At 41.0% G+C, this 22,494-nt stretch overlaps 1 protein-coding gene and 1 long non-coding RNA gene across 4 annotated transcripts in view; one reads left to right on the forward strand and one right to left on the reverse strand.

Moving 5' to 3' along the window:
- The first annotated feature begins 478 nt into the window (after nucleotides 1-478).
- On the forward strand, nucleotides 479-17,865 carry LOC128415591 (uncharacterized). 3 transcript variants are annotated; one of them, XR_008331000.1, is made up of 7 exons: nucleotides 479-557; nucleotides 2,322-2,467; nucleotides 3,243-3,384; nucleotides 8,474-8,520; nucleotides 9,478-9,542; nucleotides 12,785-12,882; nucleotides 17,560-17,865. It is a non-coding gene; the product is annotated as an uncharacterized LOC128415591 (long non-coding RNA). The 3 variants fall into 3 exon arrangements; XR_008330999.1 differs by having other exon boundaries at nucleotides 488-944; XR_008330998.1 differs by having other exon boundaries at nucleotides 485-2,467; nucleotides 17,560-17,864.
- Nucleotides 7,148-22,494, reverse strand: part of ST6GALNAC5 (ST6 N-acetylgalactosaminide alpha-2,6-sialyltransferase 5) — a 76,045-nt gene continuing 60,698 nt past the window's right edge. The window contains exons 3-5 of the mRNA XM_053392015.1: nucleotides 21,907-22,316; nucleotides 15,326-15,433; nucleotides 7,148-8,789 (exon numbers count right to left, since the gene is read on the reverse strand). Coding sequence (XP_053247990.1) covers nucleotides 8,558-8,789; nucleotides 15,326-15,433; nucleotides 21,907-22,316 — 750 coding nt within the window. The 3' untranslated portion in view covers nucleotides 7,148-8,557. The remainder of the gene's footprint in view (nucleotides 8,790-15,325; nucleotides 15,434-21,906; nucleotides 22,317-22,494) is intronic.

Consider the following 22,494-nt stretch of genomic DNA (forward strand, 5'->3'; position numbering starts at 1 on the left):
GGGAGAAGCGCTCTTCTCCCCGCCGCCCGTCTTCAGACCAGGTCCAGGGACAGCGGGAAGATGCGCTGCGCCTCCCAGCTGTCCCCGGAGCTTGTGGGGCAGGCAGCGGGGAGAAGCGCTCTTCTCCCCGCCGCCCGTCTTCAGATCAGGTCCGGAGACAGCGGGAAGACGCACTGCGCCTCCCCACTGTCCCCGGAGCTTGCGGGGCTGCCGGCGGGGTCTCCCCGCTGTCAGCCTCCAAACCACTTCGGGAGACAGCGGGATGGTGGCGTTCCGCCTCCCTCTGTCCCCCGACCTTGGGGGGCTGGCGCTGGGGCTCTCCTGAAGCCTGGAGAGCGAGAGGGGTCGGTGCGCACCGACCCCTCTCGCTCTCCGGGCTTCAGCGAAAGCCTGCATTCGCCCCATAGGACGCACACACATTTCCCCTTAATTTTTTTTTTTTTGGGGGGGAGTGCGTCCTATAGGGCAAAAAATACGGTAAATCTAAATAATAAATAAAGTGGAACAAAAAAAATCCCTTTAAGTCTGAAGTGCCATAGCAACAGTATCTCTCTCAGGTGAGCATGATGCAGTTTCTGTTCCACAAGCACAATATCTTGGTAAGTATGCCATACTGTTCTGTGGAATGAAATGGAAACATACAAAACAGACTTTATCAATGACAGTGTTAGCTGTGAATGTTTATAGTGGTACCTCGGATTACAGACGCTTCAGGTTACAGACTCCGCTAACCCAGAAATATTACCTTGGGTTAAGGATTTTGCTTCAGGATGAGAACAGAAATTGTATGGTGGCGGCACGGCGGCAGCAGGAGGCCCCATTAGCTAAAGTGGTACCTCAGGTTAAGAACAGTTTCAGGTAAAGAATGGACCTCCAGGACGAATTAAGTTCTTAACCCGAGGTACCACTGTATTGTCCTTCAGTCCACTCAACATCATACAGAGGTGAGTGGGCAATCTGTGAGGATAAAAACAAACTGTTACTTTTAAGTGCTGTTTTATGAGGCATTGGACTTCAGGCCGGATCCAAAGATGCCCTTTCTTTTGTAAAATGCTGCCTCTTCTCATGGAAGAGCCTTTTCTGATCTAGGAAAGAAATGTGACATCAGAAGTGGCCCAAATCCAGAGAGACACTCGCACAAGACTGCAAGAGACTTTTGCCCAAATCTTGTTCTTTCTTTGTCCTCACTAGAGCAGTGGTTTTTCACCTTTTAGGAGGTCATGGGCCTCTTTGATAATTTGATGGACCCCCACCCAATAAATGTGATATGAATTTTTTTTCACCCCACAAACACAGTTTTCAAAGTATCAGGAAGAAAATAGAAGAACATCCCTTCTTTTGCACCTGGTTCATGGACTGTCTGTGGACCACAGGTTAAGAACCTAAGTGCTAGTGTGTATATGTTTTAGCCTGTCTCTTTCCTAATTGGTGCTTCTCTTACTGTAACACATCCTGATGCATAGTGTACTGCACTGAGAGAATACTCTGTTGGATTGTGGAAGAGCTTACTGAACAGCACCAATACATCCCCCCCTTTCACTCACAGTTCTTTGGCCCACACCTCAATAAGCTGGATGGCTCAGTAATGGGAGACAGCGATAAACTTGGTTCAAATAATGTCCTCAGCATGGCCAATTCATCTGTTACCGGGAAGTGAGAAATAACCTTCTTTCTACACCTCTTGATAAATTTATGAATAGATGGTTGTTGAGAATACTTGGCCAGGAAAACCTGGGTCAGAATGACACCCAAGATAATCTAATCATTGTGAATACAATCACAGGCTTCTTCTAGGCCACAATGAGCATAAAATGAGCCACCTTGCCTGTACTATCTTTAAGAAAATGTCAGAAAATGTTAAAATAACACACCCTTTTAGAGGTAGGTACGCCTGCAAACCTGTGATGATCAAAGACACCATTTTGTCAGATTTGTGGATGAAAAGAAAGCTTCATTCTCAGGATAGTTGGCCCGAAATCCTTTGCAAACAATTACCTCACATTTAGAAATTCTCCTTTCTTTAAAAACAAATGCACAAAGTGTTTAGAGGAATTTAAGTTCTGAAAAGGTTTTTTTAATGAAATATACCGATACACTATTTTTTTTTCATTGAATTAGTCTTTAAAGGGCTATCTGTGTATAATTCATTGATTCAAGTATCTGACAGTGATTCCACTTTTTCTTTTTTCTTTCCATTTGCATTTATCATATTTTATAAATCTAACGATAAATGTGTTTTATGGACATGTTGTCACATTGACAGTGAATTTAATAGAGGCCTGTTTCACTTGCAATTAAACTCTGTCATCCCCACTCTGTAGGCCTCATCTAGACCTCTCGTTCTACCTAAAAAACTGCCCAGCTGAGTAAAAGCAGCAGATTTTGGATGGATTCTGAGGAGACATGGAGATACAAGTCAAGACGTCCTTCTGAAAAGATAATCTGCTTAGGGAAAAGAGGCAATTAGGTGGGTTATTAAAATACAATTTATGAAACGGAAAAAGCAGTAAGTATGCCGGCAAAGCTGATTAACAGAGGTGAGAAAAGCAATTAGATTGAAATGCAGCAATCCATGCTCAATGAGTCTGAGGGTATGATTCTTTGATGCACAGAGAATGGAAAGCAATTGGATTGTAACATCCACAATCTTTTCCTTTTTTGGCGCTTGCAGTGTCCAGCAGCTTATTATTGAACGCATCTAATATTCTTGGAAGCGCACTCCAATGAGGTATATAGCATTCAAGGTCTGAAGGACTCCAGTGTTGGTGAAATCTTTTGCAACCAAACTGGGGTACTGGACGTGTACAGCAGTGTGTGTTGACACTATTATAGCAGCAGAGGCACTGTTGCTAGATGCATCACAGTATGCAAAGTTATCATGGAAAACGGAATGGGCTGTAAGTAGCTTATGGGGCCAAAACATTACATTTCAGAACAGTCCAACTAGGGCTGTGCATGCATAGTGGCCACAGAATACAAAATGGGGGGTGGAGGGGTGGAATGGATACCATAGGACATGGCTAGAACCTTGAACAATCTGTCTATTACAGTCAACAGACCAAAGTATAAAATACAAAATCATAGCTTCAGTAGAACCAGTTTATTAACACTGACAAGTGAATAATGAACGATCATAACATGTATGAGAGATAAAGCATTCAGATATTTTGCTGCCTGTTCAGTAACAGATTTATTAGTCCCCTCAAGGAAGGTACTCAAAAAGACCCTTTTTGATCAACCAGGAACACTCTTCATAAGAGGCTAAATAATGTTTTCTCCAAGCCATTGATAAAATCTACAGTAGAAGAACAGGTGAAAGGCCATTTCGATTTCTGCAGCTATCCTGGAAAGGGAACCTTGGGAAATCTACAATCTTCTTACAAGGTAAAGCAATAAAACTGCTCTTCTATTTAGAAATGGCATACATTTGTCAGAGGCAGACTAAGGCCAAGTAACTGTGTTGTACATGGCCCATTAGCTGATGCGTGTAACTCTGGGACTTCCACATCTTCTATTTTCTGTGTAGCCATATATTTGACTTGCACTAGGTCCAAGGGGAGCAGATAAGGAGGCAAACCAGCAACACAAATTATTCCCATTGACATACTTCAATATAGACCCCAAAGAGTCTCACAGCATCTGACATGCCTGAGACATTGGAGAGACAGTGAAGATTCAGAGCCAGTAATGCATGGTATATCTATGCCAAGCTGCTTAATGTGCTATGTCTGACTTCCAGATTAAGGGCAGTGCTAGCAACACATTTGATTGTGCCCAGTATAGGTCTAAGAAAGGAGGACAGAGTTCCTTTCAAAGAAAATCTAAGGCCAGGAAACGGAGGTCCTGTACAAAATCTAGTTCACACTTTTTACAGTGCACACCTGTGTGGCTTAAAGCTCTTTTTGCATTGGGGCTGCTTAAGTTTACCCAGCACGAAAAGAGCTTTTACGCTCTTAGCGTTGTTTGCTCAGTGCCCTGGTTCTGGGAGTGTTAGGGGCGCTCTCATGAGACTTCCAACAATATGACTTCCCTGATTTGCCTGCACATAGTTGAAATCACACAAATTAAGTCTGTGTAAAATGCGGGCATACTGTACAAGGCCAAGGCAAATAGATTCTTCTGTTCTCCAGCCTTTCTGAGAACAGTTTTTGCAGTTACTTTCTTATAGGTGTTGGATGTGATTATGAGTTTCTAGGAATGGTAATTACAATAGCAATGACAATAATATCCCTGCAGAGACACACTATAGTGACCTGTTTTTTTAAAAAAACTCCACTTCTCAAAGCTTTTATTTTTATCTTTGTTGTACTTTTGCGTAAGTGTAGAAACTAATAGAGGTGCTTTCAAGGTTATGCTGAAAAGGCTGTAGCATCCCAGGGTCTCTATTTAGGGAAGCCTTGGTATTTGTGTTAACGACACAAACACTAATGGAGCCTAAAGTACAAGCAGGTATGGAATTAAGTGTTTTTTCATCCAGCATTCAATCCACCTTCCTCTTTTCTGTTAGCAGCCACACACAATAACAAAAATCAATAAAAACTGTGGCAAATACATTGTGCAAGCGTGAATGTTCTCTGCAGAAACAAGAGACATTCCCATGCTTTTAAAGGAAATGGTATCTGGGCTGCTGATAGCATCCGAGTCACAACTTGGGAGACAGGGCTTAGGTTTTGTAATGTGCAAAAGGAGAGAAAGCATCACTACCTTGTCTGGTTTGTAGGTTCTGCCCCTCCCCAAAATTATACTACTTTTGCCAACCTAAAATCTCCCCCCCCCCCACACTCCAGTGTGCCATGGGACAACAGTCTGATGAAGATGGGAGTATAGACTATATAATGTACTGCACTCGGTCCTAGCCTATAGATCTGGGTTAGTCAACATGATGGCCTCCAGCTACGGTTGGATTCCAGCCCTCATCAGTGCCATTTCATATGGCTAGTGGTCAGGGATGGTAGGAATTGGGAGTTCATCAACATCTGGAAGGCATATAGAAGCTGCAGGTCAGGCACCAAAACAACAACCTACTTTCCTCCCTCCCTTTCCCAGTGACCCCTCTTTCCTCTGCAACTATTTCTTAAAGAAGCAGTTCCACGATAACAGATATGCTTAGAAAAGACAGATGGTTCCAGACATATTTATTCTGCCAAGTTTTAAATGAATTGTCATTTTCTTCTCATGCTGCTTGTAAGTTTGTTTTTTAAATGTGATTCTTAGTTTTTATTAGTGTTTATTGTAAAGCTGAATCTTTATGGTTGTAAATCACCTTGGGGATGAAAAGGCCATGCAGTTTATTTAAAATTATCTATACATCAAATAATAATAATAATAATAATAATAATAATAATAATAATAATCACTCTCCCAAAGTGATGACTTGAATTTTCAAGGATAGATTCCTGCTGCCAGAATTTTGTTTTACAAATACAGGACTCTGCATTCCCCTGAATATAGTGTGGCTTGTGAAACATTGTTCTTATATTCAGCCCTAGCTAACACTGCTAACTCCATTCCTTCTCTTGGAGAAGCATGGGCTGTCAAAGTCAAGAGTTCATAACCTGAAAGTAATCTATGCTTCAAGCCTGAGCTTGTTCTTTGTGCAAGTTTTGGCTCCTTGTGATTTTCCCCTTCTTTCATTTTTATATATGCTCCTTCTAAATATCAGCTAATCTGAAAGCTCCTTATTCAGCCACATCAGTTTCTTTACATGCCTTCTACTTTTATTTCTTGTTGGCGTGGTTTGCAATTGTACCTTCAACATACCACCTTTAAGAAATGCCCATCCATCTTGAACTCAAGTATTTCTGACCATGGGATCTCTCACCCACTATAAATTGTCAGCTAGGCTTTGGAGGAATTTGTTGGACCTTACATTGTTAGCAGTTTGCATTCCAGTAGATACCAGGGTAGTCAAAGCACCCAATGACTGCTATATATCTCCTTTTTGAATGTTTGGTAATCTGCTGTAGGAAGGCATCATCTAAGTCTTCAGTCTGGCTTGGAGGTCTATAGCAGTTTTTACCCAAATGCCTTCCATGCCCCCAGTCAAAGGTGTACACATCCTTTACATATAATGTTCAGTCTATTCCTTTTGAATAGGTGATAGCCCTCAGTTACTACATTCCACTCACAAGTCTTATCACACCAGGTTTCAGTAAACCCTAGCCAGTTATTTGTTATCTTAATAGTTGAAGTTCATCTTGTTTGTTTCCCATGCTCTGTGCATAGTATAGTATAGAGACAACTGAACCATGAGGCATTCCCTCCAGCTGCTTCTTGTTTCTTTCCTGCATTTTAGCACTTTCCTGTACATCAGTTAAGTATCCCCAGTATTTGGTTCCCCATGTCCTCTGATTATCTCCCTCCCCCTCATTCTTGCCAGCTACAGTGAGGTACAATCCATCTCTTGTAAGAAGTCCTCCATGGAAGTGGGGACCATGGTCAAAGAAACCAAATCTTTCCCAATGATACCATTTGCACAGCCTGTTTTTATCTTCCAGTATTTTCTTCCTCGGCCATGACCTTCAACAGGAAGGAGTGATGAAATAACCACATCTGCCCCCAGGGTTCTTCAACTTCCTATTTAGAATCTCACAGTCCCTTGCAATATGTTGAAGTCTTTCTGGCAGTATCATTTCTACTCACATATGGCTCAGCCCCCACTTCATTTTCAGTAGTCAGAAGCAGCTGCATGCAAGAGAGGCAATTCCCCTCAATATTACCAAGGTCATAGAGTGGTCTGTTCCTCTATGGCACCTGGAGGACCTGGAACTTGATGGTATGCACTAGGGTTCAGTACTGCGACCCTTCCTCTCTCTCCCCCCACCCCATGCTGTAAGAATAGGGAATCATACAGCAAGACTCACTTGATCCCTACAGATTCTGAAGTTCACCTCAAATAGAAAGAGAAATTTCAAATCACCCCTCGGCACGGCTCCTGTGTATTATGGTTTTCAGTGCTGAGCAATTTAAAATAACCTGACCCCTTGATGGCAACCTAACTCTATTTTTAGTGCCTGTGATGTGAAAGGATTTCATCATTTGAACTACTGGTGTATGGCAGTGTGCAATAGGTCAAGTAATTCTCGGCAATTCCTTTGAAGAAGTGATTTGACTTTGAGCATTTGTGAGGTGAAAGGACAAATAACACTGAAAATGAAATCCTCTTTATTCATCAGCCAGGTATAATCCCACAAAAACAAAATGTGCAAGTATCAACATACAGAACTATTAGTGCCATTCAGTCTGATTTGAAAAAAAATCATATTGTCCAGAGCATCTGAAAAGAAACCGGCACCTTTTATTCTTGTTGAGTCAGGACCAACATTAGATCCACATAGAATTCGTTGGACTCAATCACTGAACCATGCAGTCTGCTTAGCACACCTCAAAACTTACATGAAGTTGGTTGACGAGGTGGAAACTTCCTCTGTGTTCACCTGCCTTCCCTCAGCTGCTACTTAGTTATACACAAACCCTGTATTTACAAAGGTCTGGGCTCTGCTATGCCCAGAGAAGGATGCAGTCGGCCTTTGTTGGTTTCATTACTGCCCCCATGTCAGCTTGTATAGCTTGTCATCATCATAACAATGATTTCTGTAAAACGCTTTTATAAATTTGAAAAAAACAAACTAAGCAATTGCTCGCAGATCATGTGCAAAAACAACACACCAACACCTGCACGTTAGTGGCTCAGCTTGCTTAGAACACCTTTTGGTCAGGTAGGTTGAGGGCAGCACAAGGCCAGACTGCTGTGATACTATGGAAAGTGAGTTGCTAGAAATACGAAAAGACTATAAACAATGACTGAGAGATGGAAAGTCCCTAAACTGGTCCTCTGCATTTCTCTTTATTTGTGTGTGTGATGTCGCATACTGTAATTTTGGGCACCCGCCTCTGCTAGAGCTTCACATAAAGATGTGCTTGCTGTCAAATGGCTTGATGCTGGAACAGTGCCCAAGAGTAAAAAAAGAAATAAATAAAGCGCATAGCTTCCAGATCAAATATTAATTACATGCTAGATAGAATCATCTTATATTTCAAAGAGAAAATGTATAAACAAGAAGCTGGGCCTTAAACCAGCAGCAGTATATAAATCCTCAGTTTTGGAGGGATTATGAAAGATAAATAACCATATCATTGTGAAATAGAAAAATACTGGATTGCATTAAAAAACCTCCACTAAGTAAGTAACTGTTAAATGTCACTATGAAAACCCAGCGGCAATGTGCCTTAAAAACATAAAGAATTAAACATCTCTTGAATTATTTTTATTATACCACAGGTTTCTTCATCCCTTTCCTCCTCTTTTTAACAAATCACATATACATATGTGAGGCTGATGGACAGAAGTTAAAATGTTCAATTAAGATACAACTGGATACCAAATGTCCATTTTAGGTACTCCTTTGCAATAACTTCCTGAATATTGTAGCAGTTTTTATCCGCAAACCCTGTTAACCTTTCTTTTTTCCAGGTTGGCTTGCTCTGATACAATGTTCAGTTCCCCTGAAGCCTGATACAGTAAGTGATTGTGATTACAACTTTGTGCGTTCATTCCTTAGAATACCATTTTAATCTTAGCATGAGTTATAGGAAGGGATTCTGGTTTCCAGTCTGGCTGAAAAAAGTGAATATTGAATGTCCGGGCCCAATTCTCGAACACTCGTTTTTCTGTGATAAAACGATGATGACTGCCCTTTCTTCCCCGTTCATGTGAAATGTACATTGTACATTCATCAGGTCCTACAGGTTCGTAATAATGATAAGGTACTGAAGGATGATTAGGAACCCTGCAGAAGGAAAGAGAGAAAAGATTGAAAGCCCAGGTGTACAATTGAAAAGAGATGCTATCATTAATAAACTGACAGGTTCAAAATCCTCCTCCTCCTTTTGGTCCCAGCTCATGCTGAATTTTGAATATTTTTTTAAAATAGTATTTTAAGCAGTGTTTAAATTATTTTCCCGAATCTTACTAAAACATTGCTACTCTAAAAGAAGGCAGCCGAGTGTGCTGGGAGAATTCACCACATTGTTACATTGAGCATGTGAAAGCTTGATGCTTGAAACAGGTATATTTGAGAAAGAACCTGCAGAGGCATTCAAAGGAACAGGCTGCCAAATGGAAAGCAGACTCCAGCCCTTTGATTCTGCAATTCAAACGCATGAAAGTCCTTCCAGCATGGCACATAGGATAAAAGCGCATTTCACTGTAGCCCTAGCTGTGGGATGTCAATAGCCATTGTCATGTGATTTTTAATGGGAATGGAAGTTGTTTACAAAGAAAATTTAATTTAGCAGTAGTCATTTTATTATTTTTGTATGTGAACATTAAAACAGCTAATTACTGTCCTAGGGAAGAAAAAGAAACATAACCTTCATCCCATGCTATCCTGCGGGGTGTGGGGCACAGCATTTAGAAGATCTGCCCAAATAATTTTAGCCATGAATTGGTTCAAATGCATTTCCTCTCTGTGTCAGCTGTAGGTTCTTGGAAGAAAAGTGCCTGCATTTAATTCCAGCACCATTTCAACAAAGAAGAAATAGTGAGTGACCTGTACTTGTTTGCTTTTCTCTCTGTGTTTTAAAACCTGTGACTTTGGTACAGTTTTCTCCACCTTACCGAAGTCGTGTCCAATTTAAGCAAACAAAAACAAGACAACACAAAAACCAATCTGGCAGAATAAAATGTACAAGTGACCACAACAGAAGATTTGCTGGGCACCAGTTCCATATCTATCTTGCTACACACAGCAACTAAATGAGCTGCCTGCAGAGCAATGATTCTGGCCTGCTTTCCCTTTACAAGGGCTTCCTAAAATTGAATTAGTCATCTTTTAACATATAGGCGCACAGAATCCTTGGGAAGTTAGACTTCAGCATTTGGGCTGTTATGTTTTAAGCCAGGCACCCCAACCTGTGGCCCTCCAGATGTTTTGGCCTACAACTCCCATGATCCCTAGCTAACAGGACCAGTGGTTAGGGGTGATGGGAATTGTAGTCCAAAACATCTGGAGGGCCGAAGGTTGGGGATGCCTGTTTTAAGCTATGTTGTCAATGCAATACTGGAGCTGCTATTTGTAATTTTTGCTACAAACATACAAATTATGTACTGGATGATAAATCTGGCAGTCAAAAGGGGACACATTACCTAAGCAAAAGTACTGCATTACAACAGTTCTCTTCTGTTGGGGAAAATGTGACTTTTTCCACCTCCTTCCTTACAAAAATCCTCTAAACCAGGATGAGTGGCTAAACACCTTGCAATTATTAAAATAAGGAAGGGTGTTAAACTCAGATGTGAAGGTTTATAGAAAGTTTTGGGTCATTGTTTAGAAGGACTGCATGTTTGTGGAAACTCTGCTAGAGTTTTATCAGTCTGTTTTGAGAAGCTAGGGAAATGACTGATTCTGCAATAAGAAACTGAGGACTGGTAATGTATTAAATCTCTGTTTTGTGTCTTGTTTGCAAGTGAGAAAAGATCCTTTCATTCACCATTTTGGCACCACAGGTGCATCTTGTGGCTGTTGCATGCTAGGCAGTGGGAAGGATACATATTTTTTCAGGATTCTGTCAGGACTGGTCCATGTATTTGGAGTGTTCTCTGTGCGGTGCATGTCAACCACCCACAGGAATACATTTGCACAGAGAACATAGGAAGCAGCCTTCTACAGAGTCAGATCATACGCTCATTTAGCTTGCTATTGACTGGCAGTGGCTCTCCTAGTTTTTTCTCAAATCTGACTGGAAATGGTGATAATTGAATCTGGGGCCTTATGCATGCAAACTGTGTTCCATCACTGAAAATGTTACATGACTCTGCCTCCTGGAAGCTTTTTCTGTAATCAGGGCACTACATTTTTCAGCCGTCTTGGTCACGGTAGTTACTTCCTCGAGGCCAGAGTTGGCATGTCAGCTTCTACACAGATGCATGCTGGGTTCTCAGAGACACCACATTCCCTGCTGGGACATGCCACAAGGAGAAAAACTTAAAATATATTAGCCAGTTATACATGCCCTGGATTTGGAGTGGGTAACAGCTAATAACAGTGATTTCTATGTTCTGCGTCCACTGTGGGAGGCAATATGCCAGTTGCAGAGAAGCCTAAGTTTAGGAGAATGTTGTGGTGCTCAGGCTGTGCTTTTGTTGGCCACTGAGAGGTTGGCCACTGAGAGACTAGACAGCTGGACTACATGAGCCGCTGGCCTGATCCTGCAGGGCTCCTCTTTGTGTTCTTGTGCATTGCCATCTATTGTAGGTTTCAAGGCAAGTGGGAGTGTAGCAGTTAAAAATATCTACAGTTGGACTCTTTTTTTGCAGTGTAACATGCAGCAGTACTGCACACATAAAAAAGGAATTCAGTTAACAGCACATGCAAAATAGACACAAAAAGCAATATTTATAAAGCTATACTGCTTTGATCTGTTATTACATAACACTTTAACGGTGCAAAGCAGTTCCTCATTTTGTTACTCGGCCACTCTCAGTATCATGTGCATTCTTAACATTGCTGCTTTCCATTTAGATTAGTGTTTTTAATTCATTCTGTCTAGCTTTCCATTACACAACAGTGGCATTAATTTTATACAAATATTAAAAATTGCTTTTCTGAATGTATGAGCATTTTATAACTTACACAACTCCGCTGGAAAAATGTATGACTAGAACTTTATCTACAAAAGCCATACTTTGGAGTGAAAATGGGTATATATGCATTTAATTATTTTAAAACGTGTCAAAAATAGGTTGTGGATTAAATTAATGTAAGATTTTCATTTTAGTTTAACACGACAAAAAATTCATTATATGAAAAGGTAAAATAATAATAATGCCCTAGTTTGATGCCATAAATGTGGATATAGATGTTCTGCTCCAGAAAGCTTGAACTGTGGTTCTGTGCATGGATTACCCTTTGGATGTGATCTCCAGTAGACAAGAGAGTTCTTTGCACATTTGTGAAACTGTATGTGTGCAATTCATTTCTAGCAAGATGATGTGCAGTGCTGTGTCACATGAATGGCGCTAAGCAAGTAGTTTGCCCTGTCAACTCTTCTATTACTAATAACCTATTCAGGAGGGCTACTGGAATTACTGTCACCCATCCATCAATATCTAGCTGATAATCTGCAACCAGATCCTATAAGGAAGGGCAAAAGTACCGTATTTTTCGCCCCATAGGATGCACCGGCCCATAGGACGCACCAAGTTTTTTTGGGGGGGGGGGAAATAAAGAAAAAAAAATTTATTTCCCCCCCAGGCGCTTGTGGGGCCGGCAGCAGGGAGAAGCGCTCTTCTCCCCACTGCCCGCCTGTAGACCAGGTCCGGGGACAGCGGGAAGACACGCTGCGCCTCCCCGCTGTCCCCGGAGCTTGCGGGGCTGGCGGCGGGGAGAAGCACGCGTCTCCCCACCGTCAGCCTCCAAACCACATCGGGAGACAGCGGGATGGCGGCGTTCTGCCTCCCCGCTGTCCCCCGACCTTGTGGGGCTGGCGCTGGGGCTCTCCTGAAGCCTGCATTCACCCCATAGGACGCACACACATTTCCCCTTCATTTTTGGAGGGGGAAAAGTGCGTCCTATAGGGCGAAAAATACGGTGTTTTAAGGTGTTTTAAGAAATACAAAACCACCACTTCGTTGTCCTCTCTATCTTGGCATTTGTGCTGTATGCAAAATCACTGCACTGGTGGGAACAGCACTATGAGGTGACATCATGTATTGTGTTATACTGCACATTATAAAGAAAAAAACACAGAGTGATAGCGGTTTTGTGCTTCTTGTAATTTCTAGCTCAACTAAGAATTACATGTGGGATGATGGAGGAAAAGCAGCTAAGAACAATGTTTGAGATGGAAGTAGCATGTGGATATCCTACAACAAAGGCATAAGTAAGTGATCATCTAGATAAACAGAAACAGTTTTCACTATTTTATGCTTCTACAGTGCTAGTTAGTGGAAATGGCCCTACTAGGAGATCTCATCTGTACCACTGATCCACCCTCTTCCATCTGAAAATACAGAACATTATGTAGACTGGGATCTCTAATGTCTCTTTGGCCAGATGATTATTACTCCAGTCCCAAACACCTTCAAACTGAGTTTGGATAACTTTTAATGATTTTATCTCTCCAGTGTGAATAACCCAGATTAAGAATGATGTTCTAACTCCCACACTTTGCAATTAAATTTTCATGCTAGCAAATGAAATGCATGAGCAATTTATATGAGGAAGTTGATAGTCATCCTCATTTATTAATATATTATAGCAGATGCTGTTTTACTGCTCTGTGATACTGGACATTAATCAGTGCATTGTCAGAGTTAACGTGCTTATTAATATCACAGCTGGGAGACGTTTATAAGGGGCTGTTTGTAAAATGCACTCTAGTTCCCTAAAATGGCATCATGCAATAGCCAGATCTTCCATCAATAGCGCACAGAAATATAGCAGTGTTTACAGCAGCAGCGATGAGGAGAAGAAAAGGCAACTCAAGTGTCTCTTCCATTCAGCTGTCAGAACTTGCACAATGTTATTGTACTACTTCTGGGAGGAAGCAATCATGTTGCCTCAGTGGAGAAAATAAACCCTGAATCTTTATCATTAAACCACAAGTATACATTACAGACAAGCATACTAGTAAAAGATTTAGGATTTTATTTGTCTCTGCCTCTCCCAACCCAACAGCTTCTCATTTATTTCATTCGCTAAGAGGGCAGGTAGAGGCATTCTCAGTGACTCAGGCCTCTGGAAGACAGTTCCAGAGCTGAGTATAACCAAAACTTTGAGAAGCATCTTAAGATATGTTTATTTAATCTGTCCCTGGCAATCAAGGTTAAGTCAGTGGAGAATGACAGTGATAATGTTGTCACCTTTGGGGTGACGTAGGGAATACAGTGGTGCCTCGCAAGACGAAATTAATTTGTTCCGCAAGTTTTTTCTTCTTGCGAGTTTTTCGTCTTGCGAAGCACGGTTTCCCATAGGAATGCATTAAAAATCAATTAATGCGTTCCTATGGAGACCGCTTGCCAGGCTGGCGGTGCGGAGAAGGGCTTTTCTCCCCACCGCAAGCCTTCAGGACAGGTACGGGAACAGAGGGGAAGGCGCACAGCGCTTCTCCTCTGTTCCCGGGGCTTGCGGTGGGAGGAGGGTTTTTCCTCCCCACCGCCAACATTCAGAACAGCATTCTGAATGTTGGCGGTGGGAAGGAAAACCCTCCTCCCGCCACCAGCCTTCGGAGCAGCCATCCGAAGGCTGGCGGCGGGAGGAGGTCTCTCCGCCCCGCCGCCAGCCTACGGAGCAGCCATCCGAAGGCTGGCGGCGGGAGGAGGTCTCTCCGCCCCGCCGCCAGCCTTCGGAGCAGCCTTCCGAAGGCTGGCGGCGGGAGGAGGTCTCTACGCCCCACCGCCTGCCTTCGGAGGAGGTCCGAGGACAGTGGGGAAGACGCGCTGCGCTTCCCCGCTGTCCCGGAGATTTCCCTATGGGCTTTCGTCTTGCGAAGGAAGCCCATAGGGAAATTCGTTTTGCGAAGCGCCTCCAAAACGGAAAACCCTTTCGTCTAGCGGGTTTTTCGTCTTGTGAGGCGTTCGTCTTGCGGGGCACCACTGTAGAAGTAAATGAAATCTTTAACTTTTATTTTAACATAATTCCTACCCAACAGAGCATCCTGAATGTTGATTATACAGCAAGATCTGCTAAGGCTGACACCAAATTCCTTCATGCATTTGGCAGATATGAGACAGAAGCCACATCTCTTCCACTCGCAGAGGTTTGAGGGTAGAAATGGTGTGAGGTAGACTTCTCAAAATTGCTCTCTGCATGAATCAATCTCCCCAACCCCTGAATTGTTCCCTGGACACATGAAGTATCTAAAGGGCACAGCAATCCAAGTGAAGAGGTCATATGCAACTGACATCCCACTTTTTGTAAATGTGTGTGCACACACACACAGACAATTCACTCTGCTTCTCCACTAAGAAAAAATTGTTTGCAAAATCTTTTAAATTAATATTTCCCAGTGCTTTCCTCCTCTCCCCCCACCCCAAGATTAATTTCATGCCAGTTGCAGCATTACGTTTAGCTGATAAATATTCAGAGCCTAAAAGAAACTAACAAGATGTGGATTAATTCTCTCTCACAGTACAAACAAAAACTTAATATTTTATGCTGTGTAATTAAATGCTGTTTGTTGTTTTCAGAACCCAATCATGGGACTGCTAATTAACGGCCTCAGGAAAATCATACACGTTTTTTGGATAGTATAAAATAGACTCATATATTTATCCATAACACTGAATTTTGCAAGCTAATCATAAATCCAGATTAAAATTTACCTGCAGAAATCTGGTGACACCATGCCATAGACGTCTATCCTGTCACATAGTTCTAATGCGATGCTCATTGTAAACCAACCAGTGCTCAGCCAAGTGTTCGACTTCTTCCTGAAAGCAAAAACAATAAAGTTCCTAGGCTGACAAATAACACTTGTGACAGATGTCCACAATACGACAGGTTTTTAAAGTTATATATTAAAAGGTTATAAACATTGGGCAGCCAACATTCATTATATATACGCCCCCACCATGCAATAAACTTATGTCCTGTATTTAGCAATTGCATTTTTCATGTTAATACTCCAAAGAGGTATTATTTACCTTAGCATCTTGTTGAATAATAGTCACCTTAAAACCCTGTATTTGCATTATTCCTGCTGATTAACAGGAAGGAAAAATCTTCATAACTTCATCTAGTTAATCTAACTCAGGGTGCAATCCTGCAACATAACCATCCCATTGCACTGCAGTGATGTTTCAAGGTAACTTGAGGCATTATGCTTAAGTAACATAATAAACAATTCTGCTACTGTGCAATGATGTTATTCACCATGCTACTAATGCTACTAATGAAGCAACTATGTGGACAATGTTGCAACTGATACTTAAAACTGACAGCAGCAAATGGTACTAGAAAAGATAAGGAGCCCTACTCGACTAGCACTGGATGACATTGTAGCAATATGGCTACATACTACCCTTCAAGCAATTACAGCTATACTGATCTTATGACCCAGGATATTAGGAAAGCATCTTCCATGATGAGCTCCATTTGTAACAGGGTCTTGAGAACGTGTCCCACCTGTGTCAGACTCCCTAATCACCTTATAAGCAGCAAACATTCTCTTGGCTGTTGAACTGTGATTGCAGTACGTTTGACAACCAGTTCCAGATAAACTTTATCAAAGCAAAAATGGTGGAAAAGAGCCACCTTGCGTGTGACAAATGCAAATCTTTGTTGTATTTGATGGCTTCTCCTCCCCTGTGATAAGTGCAGATTAATTTGTTATTCCCATCAACTCTCAAGTGTATGTGTTTAAGACTGTGATGGTAAAACCAAATTTTAGCCCAAAACGTTTAAGCATTCTGAACATGCATAATCCATGACGTTTGGGTTTTGTTTTCATGGCTACCAAATATCCTGCAGTTCTCACCAGGAAATCTCAGTGCCTCTGCTTTCAGAATACTGAATCAGGTGTGCTGTAGTAACCTATCAAGATCAAGCTTTCACACTTCCTCTCAAAAAGGATACACTTATTCATATAAGATTCTTCCCAGAACAGATAGCATATTAATTGAATGACTAATTTCCTAGCTTACAGAGCATCGACAAACTGTGAGGATTTTAAACTAGTGATTGAAGTTCTCAAGGGGAAGTCACATATGCCAAATTTTCTTACTGAAAGGAGTCCAAGGACCGATTTAAATGACTAGTGCTACTTCAAATGTAAGAATGAGTAAGAAATCAGTATTGTATCTGAACTCTTTGTATCCATGTGAAAACACGACAGGGATGCGAGTCCTTGGACTCTTGAGTTGTCTTGGATCTAGTTATCATTGAAGTGCTAAGCTTGTGACTCAGATGTACTACCTTGGAGTGCAGGGGGGGGGGGAGAGGAAGAGCAATCATGTTAGTCCCTATCTGCAATTGAACTTGGTATATCCCAGACAGAGGCTTGCTTCCTCAGAAGGAAGTAGGCTCAGGTTAGTAGTCTCTCTGTCTCACAGGCATCATTTATTATATTCCCTACTCCTGAAATGTAGCATGAGGTGACTTTCATCATAAAACCCTGCATATGGAAAACTATCCAGGAAGAAAGCTAAGGTGAAGTGCTCCATAAGAAGACAACTCCTCACCAACCTTTTGAGCTAGTTAGAAGAAGCACTTACTTCAAAAAGGTGGGTTTCAATGAGCTATCCTTTTTTTATTTTTTTAAAAAATCAGAAGAGCTAAAGAACTACTGCTAAACAGGCTTTTTAGTCAACAAAGACAGCTGAGAATAACTATTTTCCAGCTTCACATCACTATATAATGGGTCATAGACATTGTATATATTCCTCTAGATGTATGCACGATTGGGCCGACATACCTCCATTACTGAAGAGCAAGGTTTCATTTGTCATCTGTTGACTATTTGTTTAACCCCTGATACAAGCCTAAACTTGCTCTGACAAATTCCCTATAGCATGCAACCAACCAAACAAGCCAGATTGTATCTTCTTATCACTTTCAGAGCCAAGACTCCTCTAAAAATGACTCCATCAACATGAACATAGCAAACGCTGCTGCCACGACTGTGCCACTGCCAAACCCACCCTTACATAATACTGCTGGTCACACCACTGGGGCCATCTAGTAGAGTATTGTCTACCCTGACTGTCAGTGTTTCTCCAGGGTTTCAACAGAAGTTCTTTTCACACCTACCTGGAGATGCCAGGAATTAAACCACCTGGACCTTTATTTTGTGCTACACAAAGGAGTGTGAATCTCTATCTGCTATCTCAGGTGACCTCATGCATCTGTTCCCCACACATTTCTGGTTAACACAGAAAAACCTTATTAAACCATAGGGGGGAAAGGCAAAACACTTGACTCTTCCTCAACACTGAAAATGTGTTAAATAGATTGATAAGGATCTGAACAAGACCTTTAAATGTGTGAAGGTCTATAGACTTCATGTACATTGGTAGGTGTTGCACATTTGCAAAGATTTACACCACATCACCCCCTCACTTCAAAGAAAAAATGTTAGTTTGGGTAACATACTGTAGGTGAAGGTGATGTTCTAGATTCAACCAAAAACCAGAACCATGACCCACAACACTTTTTAAATGTATGTTGACCTGGATTCAGAAAAGTGATGTGCAAATATTTGTCCATGCTACATTATAGCAATTATCTACAAAGAGGTATGCAGAGCAGAGTGGAAAACAAGAGCAGCATCCTATTCTGCTTTTTACTTATGGCAGAATTTATAATTTCACTAGCTAGAAAAAAGCAATATTAGCTACTGTGGGCTCTTATAAAAGGAAGGGCAGGTGATGATTATTAATAAAACTTAATGGAAAATAATGGGTGAAAAGTCCAACAAGATAAAGAATGTAAATCTGGAAGGACCGGTGTTAAAATTGGTTTTATAGCATAAAAAACTAAGCAAAGGTTACACTGCTTTGTGTTTCTTTCTGAAAGAACTGAAAAAAGGTTCTTACAAAAGACTGTCTCCTGCTTTTACACCTACTACATTGTAAAGAAAGAAAATGAAGACATGACATGTGCTTATTGAGGAAATCATATACTCTCTTATGTGATGAAGTAACACACTGTCCTGATAATTCTGTGGAGCATACTAAATTACAATTAAAGGCCTTTCTGCTCTATCAAAATCTCATTTATAATCTCTATGGAAATGCTCTTCCTGCAGTTATTTCATTTATGCTTCTTTTATCTAATTACTGTAATATTGGTTCTGAATCATATTTTCTTAATGGACTTTTATTCAATTATAAACTTATTCTCAAGTACAGTTAGTTCGTAATAGAAAAGTATATTGTTCTTCAGCCTGTCATTTGCTGTCCCATTTAATGGCTGTTATTTTCTAAATGTTTTTAACAGGGCATAATGCATCAGTCTTTTCAATCACAGTTCTAAAGATTATTATAGAAACTGAGGTGTCAGCTATTGTACCTATGCAGTCTGATATTTACAATTTATTGTGGCAACCTGGTGCTTGTTAAAACCTTTCCAAAATGAACCTATATTAATTAGGGTAGTATGTCACTCACAATAGCTTTTCTTCTCCCAATTTCCTTTTAACTCAACCTTTCATTATTAGGCAGTAATTCTAGAGTCCTAGTTTTAATATAGTTAAGTGTTGTCATGTGTATGTCAGCTCTAGCTCAAATTCAGACTTTCTTAGTTGAAGGAACACATTTTGGATACTTCTACATCTAGGCTCAGGTGTGGTTTAGGGACTAAAATTAGCCTTGGTGTTTACTTATGCCAGGAGCTGTACAAGGGGATTGCATCCCTGTTGGTTCTGCTGGACCACTTGGTAGCATTCAACATTTAGTTGCTCACAGTATACTAGTATGGGAATATAGGGCAATGGTCCTAAATGGTTAGAATTTCCCAGAACATGGTGCTGGAAGAGTATTGCTTTATCTCCTTGTTCTGTGAGATCCTTCGGGGCTCAGTTTTACCCCTTGCACTTTTAAAATCTATGTGAAGCCCCTAGCTGGGGTCATTTGGGGTTGTGTGCCATTAATATGCTAATGTGTTGCCCTGCTTTATCTCTCATTTTCAACTGAAACCAAGGGAGCTAGGCAGCCATTGCCTGAACACAGTGTTAGACTGGATGTACACTAAAAGATGAGGCTCAATCCAGGCAAGACAGAGGTACTAATGGTCAGGAAGCTGATCCAAGGTTGGAAATAAAACCTTCTGTGTAGCACGTTTTAGGCTGACTTTGAATATGCTAGTTTGCTCTGAAATGGGCTTTTTGGGTACAATATTGAAGGCGTTCACCTATCCACCTAAGGTCAAACACTAACAGAGCCTTTATGCCAACTAAGTTTGCCTCCTGGCCAACACTTACACAGGAATAACCAGATGCACAGATATAAGATGGGGGGCACCTGGCTTGCCAGTAGAACATGTGAAAAGGACCAAGCAGTCCACAAGCTTAAGGAATGTGATGCAGCAGCAGCAGAAAGAAAGCTAATGCTATTCAGGCAGGATCAACAGAAGTATAGTGGAAGTAATAGTCAAGGGAAGTAATAGTCCTACTTTATTCTGCCTTGGTCAGAACACATCTGAAAACTGTGCTCAGTTCTGAGCACCACAGTTTAAGGAGGATAATGACAAGCTGGAATGTGTGCAGAAGAGGGTGACCCAGGCGATAAAGGATCTGGAAGCCAAGCCTTATGAGGAATAAGTTGAGGGAGTTGGGTATGTGGAGACTGAGAGGAGATATGATAGCCATCTTCAAATATCTAAAGGGCTTTCACATGGAAGATGGAGGAAGCTTGTTTTTTTCCTGCTCAAGAGGCCAGTGGCTTCAAGTTACAAGAAAATAGATTCTAACCAAACATCAGGAAGAACTTTCTGACAGTAACAGCTGTTTGACAGAAGAACTGACTGTTTGAGGTTTTTAAGCTGAGTTTGGATGGCCATCTGTCATGTACGATTCAAGTTGAGATTCTTCCATTGCAGGATGAGCCTTGGAGTCCCTTCCTACTGTACAAATCTATGATTCTATTATATAATGCAATATCCAATAAGAATTGGGAGAGAGAGCCTAGAGCTACAGTGCCGCTTACTCCTAGACACATTTTTCTCAGGTGGTCTCTTTGTTTCCACAGATCTAACTTATGGTGCTCACTAGCATACCCTACTTTGTGATCTACAAAATTCAGTCCCTCCCAAGGTGATTCACACTTTAAAAAAATATTAAAAACAATTTAAAGCAGAAGATACAAAGTCATTAAACCATCCAACATAATACCACAGATTCAGAGCAACAACATTTACATGACAGGCCAACAACCTCATTCACATAAAAGCTGCTCAGAACAGCAAAACTTGAAGGTCCAGGATTTTCAAAAGGACAGGAAGGTGTGTTCACTTTTAAAATGAAGAACTTTTCCAAGCATACAGCAGCTTGGGATATGAAAATCATATTTTCCCTTAGCAGTGTGTCTCAAAAGACTTCATTGCGGATAACCGTATTTTGAAATGGAAAGTGCAGATAACTTTATTAGATAGATTTACTTCTTTCTAAAGTGAGCTCTTAATTTATACATAAATGCATTAAGTGGTGCTTATGCTGTCATTATGTTTTTACTATGTAATGAGTAAATAACTAATAAAAATAAATGCATCTTTTGAAGGAGGGGTGATATCATTTCCAGCCCTATCTAGAGAAACATATTAGTCACCTATTTTTTAAAAAAATATGATTTGAAGATCTGTTTGCAAGCCATAAATAGGCTCATAAAGAGCTAAGTATCATAATAACTTGGCCTTTCAAAGATGGAAGTATAAGAAGGCACACTTTAGAGGCACCTAATGTATGAATAATGTGTATTTGTTTTACAAGAAGCTTTACAGCTGCAATGTTCCAAGAATGCTTATATTCAATAAGTAGCCATTATAATTCACAGAATGGCAGCATAGGCTCCATAAAGCAAAACCCATCAATTCTGATTTTTCAAAACCAGTAAAAATCTGCTTTCAGGTATATTACCTAAAGTGAGATTTAAATTCAGCATCGATGTTCTTTCTGTGCTACTCTGCAGTTCTGTTTGCTGACAGTATTTGGCACACACTGGTTTTTAGTATTAAAAACTGATGGGCAAATAAATTATTTGATTGCATGTTTGTTGCTTATGCTGCAAAAGCCAAGCATTATTATTTGATGCATAAAATGAAATAATGCAACAGGTTATTGGAAGCTAAGGGAAGGCAAGCACATTCTGTAGTGTGATCCCATTGATGAACTTATGATCAACAGACCTGACATTCTACTAAAACAATGACAGTGGCTCTCCAATATATTCTCATGCAGTTGCTTCTTTCTTACCTGTCTTTTCCAGTTTCCCGCTTGAAGAGATCATCAATTTGAAGCATCTTGTGCCGGGATATCATGTATACTTTTAACTGAGGTAGTATCTGATTCATCAGTTGCAGATTGTTATAAATTAATCCTTTTCCATCTCTCCTCATGTTGCTGCCTGGACCCCAGAAGATAAATACAGTCCCTTGGCTCATATTTAACAGTTCATGGCGATTTCGCAAAATTCTCTGCATACTGGAGTGAGCGATGACTCGCAGACTTGTCTTGTTTCCAACATCTTTTACAAATCCCCGTGTGGGCGCATCGTTCATTCGTATTACACACTCTGTTTGGTCAATCTTCTTCCCTTGCTGGCTTCGCAAGAGGTGTCCAGAACTTGTTACTAGGGCACAGCTTGCACAGTGCATTTTCAAAGGCTGCGGGGAAAGAAATGTCTTAGTACAATATACACCCAAATCCTCTGAGAGGTAAAGAAAATGAGAGGAAGCTTGAGAAAGAGAAATGACTGAATACAAATGGTAGGCTTCCAATATAATTATGCAGAGTGAGCCCTTCCCTTCTTCTTGAGTAGACACATAGCTTGACAGATATAGG

Source organism: Podarcis raffonei, chromosome 6 (genome assembly GCF_027172205.1).
Source record: "Podarcis raffonei isolate rPodRaf1 chromosome 6, rPodRaf1.pri, whole genome shotgun sequence".
NCBI classification, from domain to species: domain Eukaryota; kingdom Metazoa; phylum Chordata; class Lepidosauria; order Squamata; family Lacertidae; genus Podarcis; species Podarcis raffonei.